At 36.1% G+C, this 13,832-nt stretch overlaps 1 protein-coding gene across 10 annotated transcripts in view; it reads left to right on the top strand.

Annotated features, from left to right (window-relative positions):
- Nucleotides 1-13,832, top strand: part of MGAT4C (MGAT4 family member C) — a 368,163-nt gene that overhangs the window by 330,841 nt on the left and 23,490 nt on the right. For 9 of the 10 annotated variants that reach the window (XR_007629994.1, XM_050324305.1, XM_050324302.1 and 6 more), the window contains 2 exons: nucleotides 8,974-9,129; nucleotides 13,632-13,779. Coding sequence is in view for 9 of the 10 variants with exons in the window: in XM_050324305.1 (XP_050180262.1) it covers nucleotides 9,001-9,129; nucleotides 13,632-13,779 (277 nt within the window). In the remaining variant the exon portion in view is untranslated. Of the gene's footprint in view, nucleotides 1-8,180; nucleotides 8,698-8,973; nucleotides 9,130-13,631; nucleotides 13,780-13,832 lie in introns of those variants that run through there. The other variant, XM_050324308.1, reaches the window with a different exon arrangement.

The raw sequence follows: 13,832 nt of genomic DNA, 5'->3' as shown, positions 1-13,832 counted from the left end.
ACAGAACAAGTAACCTCAGCTGCTCCTCATACAGCTTCCTCTCAAGGCCCTTCATCATCTTTGTTGCCCTCCTTTGGATGCTCTCTAATAGCTTAATACCCTTCTTATATTGCAGTGTCCAAAACTGCACACAATGTTCAAGGTGAGGCTGTACCAGTGCAGAGCAGAGCAGGACAATCCCCTCCCTCAACCAGCTGTCAATGCTTTGCCTGATGCCCCCCAGGACACGGTTGGCCCTCCTGGCTGCCAGGGCACTGCTGACTCAGATTCACCATCGCTGGAGGTTTTTAAGATGAGACTGGATGTGGCACTGAGTGCCATGATCTGGTAATCACAGTGGGGTTGGGTCAAGGGTTGGACTTGATGATCTCAGAGGTCTCTTCCAACCCAGTTAATTCTGTGATTCTATAATTCTATAATTCAGACTGAAATTGCAAGGTAGGTGCTCTAAAGGAACCAGGAACCATAGGTCCAACTAAAAGTTTAAATTATCAATTGATCTTGTTTGAAGTTCACTTGCAAAAAATGTATTTTTTCTACTGATGAGATCTTTTGCAGTACTTCTTTTCCCCAAATTTTAAAATTATCTTTTCTTCCCAAACTGCACTGTGGCTCCTGACATTGTAAAAATGAAAAAAACAGATGATCAAAGTGCACATTTAGATTTACTGAACTTAATTTTTACCATATTATGAAAAATTCCTTCCTGTCCATGTATTGAATTTAATTGAAATAACTGTTTTACTTAGTAACCATATTTTTATGATATTGATTTAATACACATTAAAAAAAATCTCTGTCACTAATGTGAAGCAATATTTTATAGCTTCTTCAGAGGAAAAGTGGATTAAAAGTTTACCTGAAAACACTCAAGAGAAATGTGATATGTTTATTAAAGATTTATTCACTCTCTGTTACCAACCTTTGTTAATTTAACTTTTAGTTGGAAAAATAAAGATTTCAAAAAATACTTTTTATGTGAGAAACTTTGATAACTAATCATATTTTATTGCCATTGCTAGAGTTTATTTATAAAAACTGACCAGTAGAGTACTGGAAGAGGTCATTTGAGCCTTTATTGATCATCATGTTTGCCATATGGTAAGGATAAAAAAGCCTATTTTCCACACCTGACAGGTTGACTATATCATCCATCCATTTTGTTGATGTTCTTTCTTTGGGGTTTGGGATTTTTTTAAAGAAAAATAAGGGGAAAAGTGTTTTGCTTAGATTACAAAATTATCTCTGGCACAACCTCACAGATACCACCAAACATAATGCTAGTAAACAGATAAATTGAAGCTAGAAGCAAAATGAGTTAAGCATCTCCTAAAACATTGGAAACTAATCTGCTCCAAGACAGAGTTAGTAATACCTTTTCCTTTCCCACTAGCCCTTTGAATAATGGTGCATCAGTTCAATGAAATAAGGCTCCAGCTCCTCACTGGATAGCAGAAAATTCCACAGGCACAGGCTTTGGAGAGACGTTCCCTACTCAAATGGAACTAGTTTTTCTTGGCAGGTCACAGAGATAAAGGATAGCATGCCCCTGCTCACTGAAAGCAGCTTTAGATAAGTCAGAGTGCTCACAGAGATCCCATGCTACTCAGCTTCATGGATCTGAAATGCCTGTTAGCTCGACACGTAGCTATTCATCCAAAGGTCTCTTTTCACTCTGCCTAGAGCCACTTATACGAAGTCTATGGGAAATCTGATGATTAAAGTTGAATTCATCATCATGGCAATTGAAAGCTGCTAGTGTACCTGGTCTGCTTCCCTTCCATGAAGGACTTATTTGCTGGGTCTCTAACCTAACATTAACTCCAAAGGCAAAAGCAGTGACGATACTTGCAATGGCAGCTATTAACCCCTCCACTACAGATCCTGCTTAGATTGCATGATCAAGTTGCATTAGAGTTCAAGATAACATGTTGTAGATTTTATGGTACCTCTAAAACCATCTTCATTATTATTTACACAATCAACATCAATTAATGTAATAGATCAAGGCTAGACTACTCCATAAATAACATAGTCTACTCAAGAGTAGAAAATATTTTTAATTCTTTCTTATTAAAAAACAAACAAATGCAATCAAGGCTACCCGTTTGTGAATGCATTAACAGTTTTGGAAATATTGGGCTTCTGCTAGTTATTCTGACTGCAGAGATAAGATGACAAATTTTGGATGTATTTTGTCCACACTGGATTACTTCTACTGAAAAGAAAATATCATAGCAGTATATTTTGGGTATGACAATAGATGATGGTACAAAACATCAGAAGAAAATATGAGTAACAAATGTACCATTTTTTAAAGAACTGTTCTCATTTTATATACACTTATTCATCAAAATTTACTGAAGTTTGTGTGTTCTTTCTTTTTTAAAGAATAAGCCAATTGTTGGTTACACACGCCCCTCCATAGTTTTCTAAACCTCCTTTATGGAATGAATTACTTTATTGATCAGGAAGCTGCTGCCTGGGTGCTCAGTGGAAAATCTTAATGAAATTCTTATCTTAGAAACAGATTAGTAGGATGACCAGTGAAAACATGGAAGTTCTTTGGTTTATTCAGTCAGGTTTTTTTCTCCACGTCAGGATTAAAAATAACTAAATGATTGTAGATGACACAAAACTGAAAGGAGTGGCTGATATGCCTCAGGGTTGTGCTGCAGTCCAAAGGGACCTTGACAAGCTGGAGAAATGGGCTATGGAAGCCGTGAACCTCAGCTAAGAGACTGTGGGACCTTGAGGTAAAAGTTAGCACCTGGAGTAAGTGTTGCTGAGATATTAGCTCAGATATTCTGTGCTTTGGGTGAAGGGACTGAGAGCTGCAGAGGTATCTTCAGACCAGGATGTCTCTCTAGTTTGTTCAGCCTGGTACCTAATAGGCTCAAGGAATTTATCTTGCCTGATGGATCATGGTACATGATAATCCCAGTATTTACAGAGTATAGGAATGTACTGTATGACAACTGTTCATTAAAATTTTATCTTCTGTTGAATCTATCAGTATTTGTATCTATGTATTATTTTCATTAATTGATGAGTCAATAGACAAAATCTGTTGAATATCTATGTAACTCAATCTCTATCCTCCTCTTTCTAAACATTGTCTCTGAATGGTGCCCAGTGCTATTTTCAGTGCTCAAGGATTTTTCCCTGCATTTTTGATTTAGCCTAAAACTCTACTCCTGTGTCTATAAAAGCTGCTAATCTCACTCTCTCTGGATGTTACAGCTAGCTGTTTCTTCCCTCTTCATGCCCATGCTGTTTTATTTTCCTCTTTGCTTTGTCTCTGTGGAGCAGAAATTCAGGGCTATTTCAGATTTCTTTTCCATTTTTTTCTTATCTTCCAGGCTTTCTCCACATACCATTAACTCACTGTCTATATCACTTTTCTAAAACCCATATTTTACGCTACAATTTACTTGATAAAATATCTCCAGTGGTATACAGCCATCCATCCAGTGATGGATTAGATAGTGCTTTACCATCTAAGTCAATACGACTTCACAATTCTTAGTCATCTCTTCCCCTTGATTAGACTTGACTCCTCCATGCCAGAAGAAATGCATTACATTTTGCTCAGAGAGTTACAGCCAAAGTAAGTTTTGTGACTCCATTTTATATCACTGAAGTTGTCAGACAGGAAAGACACTTCATCCTCCAATACCTGCCTTGAATACTTTGTTTGGTAACTTGCCTCAACTGAATCATCTGTTTCCCCTTTAACCTACTCATCCCTTTTCACAAACTGTTGGGGTCTATATATGTCTGTATGCTACATCAGTGTTTGAAAGAATCTGTCACTTTCTGTGGATCAGGGATCAATATGCCTTTCAAATCCCTTTTCAAAACCCACTGCTATTGCTCATCCTTTTATCAGTATTAATTTTGAGTAATCTGCCTACTAATATATCTCTTTTTTTTTTTTCAAATTATTGCATCTAGAATCTAAATTTCAGAAGATATGATAATCTTTAACCATTTATTTTAGGCATGTGAAGCTACACAATGGAAAGTCATCCAAACAATATGATTAGGTCTAGTCTAAAACCTAAGCTCTATCATCTGGAATTTTTAGCCTCTTTCTAAGTTAAACTTTCACTTTCTTCAGGCCAGTTTTTACTTCCCTGCTGCCAGTGACATCAAACATCCTGCCTGTCAACCTTAAACATTTCATAAGTACTTTCAGGCTTTCAGTAAGGCAAACAGCAAATCTTACTGGGAGTCTGTCTGAGCCCCATGGAATAGCCTATACATTATAATTCTCCAGTTCACTACCATCTGTAGCTCAAATGTATATCACAGCCTAGAATTTGTTTTTTTAATCTTGTATAAGAAGATCATGACACATGCAAAATGTAATTATAACAATTTTTAAAAATCCATTTTGTTCTTTTTTTCCTTTTTTTTTCCTGAAAGTATTTCCTCTGCCATTTCATAAAGACAACTGAATGCAATCCTGAGGCATCGTGTGCAGCCTTCCAAAAAGAAAAACTGAAAAACAAATTGGACAAGCATTAAGAACTTCAAGTAAAGCAATTCAGTTACAGACTGAATGTTACTAGTGGAATGGTATGTCACAAAACTGAGGAATGAAGTGCCTGCTTCTGAGTGCTTTAGACAAATCAGGGATTGCAATAAAGTTCACAAGGGATTTAATAATCCAGTCATGGGGAGGGTTGTGTGTTATCTATGGATTTTGTTGATATAATAAATGTGGTAGTGGATCAGCTCTACTTTACCTCCTGGAATATATACTCTGCAGTGACAGGCAAAACTACGTGCCTCATTTGGAAATATTAGAATGTAAAAATAATGCAGTTGCCACTTCTGACAACCATCAATGCCTCTGCAAATAAGCACCTTTTCTCTAGCTTCTGGGGCACAGTGCTCAAGCAGACTAGAATATAATACAAAGATGACCTTGTTGCTCTCTGTACAGCTGTACATACAAGCAAATTCACTGTACTTGTTAGGTAAGGCTAAGTCCTTAACTTGAGTTGGTATCCTTAAGGGTAAAGGAACACCACAGGGCCTTGTATCTGTTTATGGAGAAAATATGTCAGGAAAGTAAACAATAATCTCTGAAAATGGGACAAAGCACAAATTCCTAGTATTATCAGAAAATGATGAAGAATTAGAGTGGATCAAATATGAAAAGGTTTACCACAGTGAATGTGCATATATTGTCCTAGAGTAGAGTAATATAGGGAGGGCAAAAAGTCTTTTACTTGGAAAAGAGGAAAATAAAGAAAAAAATCTTTCTTTGTGTAATTTTTTCCTCTTGGGAACATTGCAATAAAAATTTAGTAAGTTTAAAAATTTTAACATATTTAAATTTAAATACTTTAATTTTTTTGTTTCAAGGACTTGGCTTATTAAGAACATACTCTTTCTGAATGGTCATTTGGGAATTACTTTTTTTGAAAAATTTTAAAATTCTGCTGAGTGTTGCAAATCCTTCAAAAGAAAACTTCACATTATCATGTGAAAATCAATCTTGGACTTTTATACAGTGTTCACACCTTTTCAGATCTCATAAAGAACAGCCTCTTCACAGTGCAAAGGTATATCATTACATTTTTTAGCTCACCACCTTTCCGTTGCTGTATCATTTTCGAAAGTCAAAGAAGTCATAGTTTCATATTACTATGTAAAACTGCACATGTATGTCTGATAGCAAAACATACATGTGCAGAGGGATTTGAGGTCTTAAAAGTTCTCTTTGAAGAGACTGAGGAAAGCAATACATCTCATTTAGAAAAGAAGAGATTTATAATTCATGCATGTTTATTAATTACTATGTTTAACTGCTTAATGCCAGCTTTATGAAACAAATTGCATTTATACCATCCTGATAGTTACTTAATTGTGCATGAATAATGAAGGCATAAAATCCTCAAGCAAAGCTGTGCCTTCAGAATTGAATTAAGAATTGAATCCTTTTTTTCAACAACACAGTCTTAGGTTTTTAATAATGGTGAATATTTTGCTCAAATGGTCTTAAAGAACACCAGGGGTCCCATTGCAGGAAGTTCTGAGACTATTTTTCAAAATGTGAATGACATAACTTGGGAAAAATGATTAAGATGTACCTTTTTTCTGTGCAAATTTAAATTGTGGAGTGTTCCACAGTGCAATGCTAAAGATTGGAAACGGAGCTGCAAGAGGAAGAAGCTCTAAGAAGACGTAAAGAATTCTGTATGTGCATCTGTATGATCCTGGGAGCATTCTAGTATAAGGATGTCAAACAGCACCTTCGGACAAACTGGTTGGGAGGGACGGGTCGAGGAGCTTGGTCGGGGGCTGGCAAGAGCGTGTCCGCACTGCCACCTCGTGTCAGCAGTGCTGTCAGAGCCTCCCCTGGCACCTACGGATCTACCGGAGCACACACTCTCCTCAGAGAGTCCTCCGCTTTGGTGTCTTTTCTCTGTATGGACCTACCAATAGGTCTGATGAGTGGAAAAAAACCTCACTGGCATGATGCTTGATGTTTTGCTTTCAGCTATTTCCATTTGTAAAACAGTCATGTAAAGGCTTCCTGTGAAACCACACAAGTAATCCAGGTGTTCTCCTTCTAGTGGTGACCGTACTGCGCTCTCTGCTTTCTGTACATCTTCTTTAGTCATGACAGTTTTATGTTCCTCCATCCTCACTTGTGTAATTCCCCCAATTTTTGTTGCCAACCCAACATAGTAATTGTCTAATGAAAAATACAGTGGGAAAAAACTAATATAATATGACCAGCAAATATAGTTGTAACTCCTCTTCCTCATCCTTAGGGACTTCAGTCAGGTCGCTCAGAGTGAAGGTGGGGGAACTGTGTAACACTGCAGTCCAGTCAACAAATACAGCACAGTCATCACTGAAACACACCCCCCACCTCCCACCCCCATTTATTTATTCCTAAATTGTCAAAAGAAAAACTTCAGAATGTAATAAGCTGCCAGTGATTGCAAGCACTCTTAACTCAGACTACCTGCATTTTCAATTGTCAGGGTAGTTAATGCCCCTATCTGAGAAGTGTCAGTGTTTAATCCATCCAGTGATCCTCTGATAAGATTTTAAAAGAATGTACTGCTTTGAAAATCAGAAATTATACTGTGAGAAAAAGGAGAGTGTGGTAAAAGGAGAAAGAAAAAAAAACAAAACAAACCCAAACTGTATGTGTAACAGAGTCTTTCATTTCCTCAACAGCCTGCTGGAATCTATAGACACAAGCAACTACTATGCTGCCACAGGGAGGTGCAGGGAGTTAGGGAGAGTTTGGAGATTCATGTCCCTAACAGCTTCTTCCTGATGTTTGTGTTCATTGGATATTAAGAAAAAGGAAATCCTTGATGTAACTTTAAAAAAAAATCTACATTGGGCTTTTTCACCTTCAGGATAATCAGGCTTCTGTAATTTAGCCCACCCTCAAATACATAAGGACAAAAATCTAAATTCTTATCAATGCCTTTTTTTTTCTACATGCAACATGTAAATTGGTTTTATTCTCACTGTAGTGAATTTAAAAATATTCTGTGTTAAACCAGTCTCCATTTACTGCAGTTTATTTTGAATCTATGTGGACAAAACCTTGCAGCTATACATCTGCATTACTAATATTTGATATATTTACCTTCCAGCTCTCTAGAGGTTAATGGACTCATATTTTATATTGTTAGATATATTTATTCAATTTGACAAAACAAATACATATTGAATTTTGTGCTTGGAAGGTTTTTTTATTATTAAGGCAGAAAATTTTATATATGACATGACAAATCTTTATGGAAATCCTAATTTGGCCTATTTTGTATCAGTTTAGATATTCAATGCTTATGAAAATTTTGGTATTCAGTACAGGGTTTAACCATTGTGCATGTCATGCTTTTTGCTACTTCACACAGGATAGCTTCAAACTCAATTTTTATATGACTTCTATACATTAAATTGCATTAAAAATCAGGCATTGCTATGGACAATAGTCAAAATACGAGTGAGGACGTATATAATAAGCTTATAATGTACTTTTTTGCTAATAATCCCTTAGAGTTTGGGCAGTGCAATCTTCAGTTTGTGGCCAAATCTTGTTCAAACATTTGTAGTCCTACATATGTTATTGTTTATGATTTGGTGGGCAAGAATACCATTCATCTTGTTTTAAAGAGTAAAATGGCTAAAATCAATATGCAACTTTGTGATATGACTAGGCAGTCCTTCTTCTTGACCTTGAATGGAGTGGCTTCATAATCCTCCATGCCCCTCTTCTTTGATTCGTTTAATTAGGTCAGGACTTCCCAACACTCTGCTTAAATGTCTCTGGTTTTAGACAGAAATACACCTTTCTTCAGAAGAAGAAAATGATATGTAAAGTGAAAATTTTTCCATTGTGGTACAGAGGTCTAAGGTTAAAGGATGTTGCACAGCCTTGCTACTGCTTTTTCACCTCAGGGAAGGTACCTCATCTGTTCCTGGAAGTTCTGGTATCCAGAATTCTTCTATTGGCAACAACACAGTCATGCAATAGCTTCATTCTTGCCTATTGACTTGACATGTCCTTGGGAGGAGACCTAGGTACATAGGAGAACAATGCACAGCATCATCTGTAGCCATCAAGTTGGGACCTGACAGTTAAGCAGAGGAAACTGAACTGCTGATGCACTCCTGCCACAGTGACATAATAATTCCAGCCTAAAATGGGTATGGTAAAGAGTTTTTTTTTCTTTACTGACAAAAAAAACCCACAACAAACAAACAAAAAAGGAAAACTTAAATTATAGTTAAGATTGTTTGTGATCTTAACTGTATCTTAACTATATCAACTTGGAGATGACAATGATTAAATGAAATTAATTGCACCTGAAAATGTAGAGTCTTTGTGTGTTTGAAGGGATATGATATATCTGAAGGTAAGTTGATTTGCTCTAATGTTTATTGGGCAGACAGTTCTTGTAATACTGTGGTTTTCTTTCATAGGTGACACTACTGTATGCTGTTCTTCACATGAGACACAGCTTGAAATATTTTGATAAAATGAGATGCTTGCGGAAAAGATCAGCAGTGTCATTCTTAGGAGTCCTTGTTGTTTGCTTGCTGTTCATGAACTTGTACATTGAAGACGGTTACGTTCTGGTAAGTTTTTTAGATGGGAGAAACTATCCTAGAACCAGAAAACAGGATATATCCCTAGTTAAACACTAAATTTCATAATTCCTTCAATTTTCCCTGTTTGTGTACCATTAACAGTGAATTATCCTCAAGATGTGTCCTTTATGATGAAACCATCTCCCTAATGTATACCTCATACAGTGTGTGTCAGTAAAATCCTAACAGTCCTTTCCACAGAAATAAATATATCACTGTTTACTGGAAGTATGGGAGATAATGAGTATAGAAAAACATGAAGGTAACTCCATCAAGTGTCCTTTGAGTCAAAATATCCTCTACATTTTCCATACTTCTGTATTTCCCTCAATTTTAATGTTGAAAATAGACTATATCTGAAATATTTGCGTGAGCTAATTTCAGTCCACACTGCAAATTCATCCATGAATACTGCTTTAAAGGCTATTATAAAAATAAAATGATAAAAGAGAACTCACATTAATTCCATCTACTTTATGCTCCTTGCATGAATAATTTCTTTTTAGTGGTTTTATTTTGTGTTTTTCTCACCTTCTGTATCTCAGATTTGAGTCTGACAGGTTCACTGCTACAGCATTAACAAGTAGACATAAATTCTACCCAGTCTATGATTTTGAAAATAAAAATATGGGAAGATTTGTGTTAGAAATTTCAAAAAATAAGCTTCTGACAATGTAACATAACTCTACAGTTTATATGTGACATAGGGGTGTCTCAGTGCTGACTGTCAAACAAGCCCTGAAGTCTTGATTAGTGGATTGAATTTCCAGTTCTTTGCAAGTAAAAGAACATGGTGGTTTAACAACTGGAGCTTGCAAATAGTAAAATGACTAAAATGAATATGTTATATTGTGATATGATTAGACATTCCCATCTTGATCTCTAATTGAACTGGGAAAGTATGGGCTTTCCCATATTCTGAAAGGTGAAGTTCGGTTTCAAGTTGGACCTGAAAAGAAACATAACACTATGACAAGAAGTGTAATACACAAATAGTAAAATCTTTAAATTACTTATCAGAACCATATATAACTTCCTAGTTATTTTAATTCAAAATATTTTACTTCTGAAATTACTTAGTATTGTAAATTATTACAAATTGAGATTACACTAGTATTTTTTTAAGTCACTGAAAACATAACCCATGCCTCTAGCATGTTACTCCATTACAGACATAGTGCATTCACTAAAACTAAAGTTTTTCACTCTTTTATTTATTTAACATTTCTTGGTTATGACCAAATTTGATCTGGCTTGTCACTTTTTTTTTTTCCTAGTGGTATTTTCCCTGATGTTTCTTCTCCATTCTCTAATTGCTTCAAAGTCCCCCAGATGTTTCTGAAAGTGCTTTTATTATTACTGCTAATGGTGTTCCTCTTGGTTTGTTTTTGAAATCCTTTCCTGTTCTATTTGCCAGCTCCCCAGATGGCTCCATGTCTTAATTTTCTCTTCTTTTCCCCACTTTTTTATAAATTCTCTCTCTTTCATTGCTTCTCTCATCACTGTTCTGGCATGTTTGCATTCATGTAGCTCCCAGCCAAGTCTCTTGCCAAGTCTCCTGACAGTTCTTCTGGATCTCTTGATACCTTTATGGTCCATCAAGTGTTTCTCAAATGTGTTAGGCTGTTGACTTTTTAGTTTATTTATTTAGTTTTATTTTCAACTTCCCTGACCATATCTGACAGCTCCAAACACTCCATGTCTGTGTGTTTTCTCTGCTGAGTTAAAAGATGAGCAATTTCAGTGTTTGTGGTGAGAAGAGAGATATTTGGGGGAAGCCTTTGAGGACAACAGGCTAACCAGTTCCCCTCGGGGATGGGAATATAAAACTCCTCAGAGCCCCGAAGACGCTCAGAATTGTAGCCTATCTCCTGATGGACTATCTGCTTAAGGTAACTGATAGAAGGAAGGTAACTCACCCTGAGTTCCTCTTCCCAATCTCAGGCAGCAGGCTGGGCAAGGGACTGCGGAGTTGGTATCTCTGGCACCACATGTAAGATGAGATGAGTAGTCTTTTTCAGTGTTAGAATAATAAAGTGAGATTCACTATAGGAAGTCTTAGGAAGGGAGAGGAGAACCTTTCTGGTTTTACTCAAAGAGTCTCACATGTCCAAAAAATCCCATAACTGTTGTCTGCAGGGCATTTGCTGCAGAAATAGAAAGGGCCCTTGTGGCAAAATTGCTTAAGTATGTTGGATAGAGGGTATGCAGTTATGCACTGCTGATGCATGTATATTAGAAAAGCAGTTTAAGGTGCTTCATCTGTAACATATGAACTACATTTGATCGAGTATTTTGAAGACATACTGAATTAATATATACCAAATATCACAATATATGCAGTGGGGTTTTTAAACCTTTTCAGAGTTGTAAGTGAACTGTAAGCAAAGCATGTGTTTTGTGCTCTTCTATGAATACTTACCACCGTTTTGGGCACTATGGAAACAATAGTAGTATTGTAGCTGACACAGCATCTTTAGCAGAGCAGAGTATCTCCATAAAGAGTGGAGAACTTCTGGCACTTCAACCTATGGCACCCACATAAAACTCCCAAGCTTCAGCAAACACTGGAATGTAAGCTAGAGGTTAGTTAACAGATGAAAGCCAGAACCATCATAAAAAAAAACCTAGAGAAGACAAACAAAGAGAATTAATCAAGCTCCTCGGCTTCACTGACCTCTGCAGAGTAGTCTGAGATAGAAGAAACAGATTTTAATCTTTTGGGAAAAATCCATATGTCAGCTTTGCCCATCATTCAACAAAAGAATGAAAATAGCAACTATCAAAAAAAAAAAAAAAAAAGTTAGCCACAAAAGGCATTTATTTAAAAAAAAAAAAAAAAAAAAAAAAAAAGGAAAATTCTTGTGGTCAGCCTAAATATTTTGCTTGTTAAAATCAAAACATTTTGTTCTGACATTGTCTATTTCTAAACATTTTGAAACTTTTTATGTAGGAAAACCTCAGCAGAATGGGTTTCCATTCCAAAACCTTCTTATGAAACAAGGAATTTTGGTGCTCTGTTCTGGAACCAATGACACACAATCTTTTGACATCAAAGAAAGGCTGATTTTAAAAAACAAAGTTTTTGAACTGGCCCATTTTTTTTCCATCTGTTTTTTTTTTGTGTATTCTATTCCTAGACCACTGAGATACATTTTAATCTTGAATCTAATCATCAAACTTCCTCTCATAACTTATGAGTAAATACAAAGTAGAACAGAAGGAATAGAGAGAAATTGCTCGAGAGATATTGCAGATCAAGAGAGCATAACAGTGTGGGTAGATACCCCTGGATGTCTGCCAAAGATCCTTACTAAGCTCAGAAGTGGATTTACTACTTCTTTGAAAGAAAAACAATGAACTTTAAATGGATATAAGATCAGTTTACAGAAATATTTCTTTGTGCTGTAAAATATATCTTTGACACCTTTTTCTAATATTTGTGTCATTAAATGAGTGTTGTTTACTGTTTCTGTGATTGTTCTTGTTATCAGCAGTACTATTATTGTGGAGTGCTCCCATTTAATGTCAGATCAGGAGGTTTTAGTGCATAAACATACTGTATATATCAGAATAAATGAACTCATTCATACATGGGCCTGTCATCAGACTAAGATCAAACCAGGTAAATTAAATAAGCATTCCTACTTTTAAATTCAGTCTCATGATATTACAATCTGTTAGATACTTTCCCTTTTCTTAAGTATTAAGGAACAAATTTTTCCAGAAGCTCAAGTGACCTTATGGATAGGGCACTACTCATGAAGCTGCTCTTTCCCTTCTGTGACTTCACTATTGTTAGGAAAGCCTTTTGGAAGAAAAAGACTAAAGGAGGAGGCAGGAAGAGGAGGCATGGTGAGAAATGTGCCTTTTTTTCTATGCCATCAAACAGTGTTCATCAAATTCAGAGAAAGCTTTTGCTGTCTGCATGATCACATGTATTTCTTCTTATCACAAATCTGAGTAGAAGTTTTTCAGAAAAATGGCAAAATGAGCCTGATGACAGAATCTAGTTTTGTCTTTCATTTGCAGCAGGTTCAGTGGCTTTTTTTAATCACTGAAAACATTTAGAAAAAATCTCTCCCACTTCTACATCGATGAAAGTTATCTGTTGCTGACAGAACCCTCTTTTGAATACCATAGCATTTTTTTTGCCAATAGTTTAGTGTTTGCAACTTTTCGAGAGATGTTGTGCAAAATATTTTTTTTCTTTTCCTGTTACTGTAATCTGAAAGGTTGTGGTAGATTTTCTGTAATGTTTCAGTAATGTTTTGGTTTGGGGTTTTTTTTGGTGGGTTTTTTTGGGTTTTTTTGTTTGGTTGGTTGGTTTTTTAAATGAGGTGACATATACGTGCTTTCACAAAAGCTGACACTGAAAAATGTTACTCTTGGAAACCTGTCTGTCCATGTTTCTTCTTTAGGTGGCACTCACAAATGTGTTTCTCTCTGTCTCTCTCCCTCTTCTATTCTTTTTGTTTTCCCAATATTAGGAAGGGGACAAGCAATTAATCAGAGAAACAGCCACGCACCAGCTCAACCCAGAGCGTTATGTTCACAGTTTTAAAGATTTGTCTAATTTCTCAGGATCTATAAACATTTCCTATCGCTTCTTAGCTGGTACACCTTTGCCAAGGAAAAGTAAGTAACTGCAATCTGAAAGTTATGAAATGAGGTAATTTAAAAACAGATGA

This window comes from Myiozetetes cayanensis, unplaced genomic scaffold, assembly GCF_022539395.1.
Source record: "Myiozetetes cayanensis isolate MyiCay16 unplaced genomic scaffold, myiCay2020 scf3, whole genome shotgun sequence".
Lineage (NCBI taxonomy): Eukaryota > Metazoa > Chordata > Aves > Passeriformes > Tyrannidae > Myiozetetes > Myiozetetes cayanensis.
This window is presented reverse-complemented; position numbering and strand designations above follow the sequence as displayed.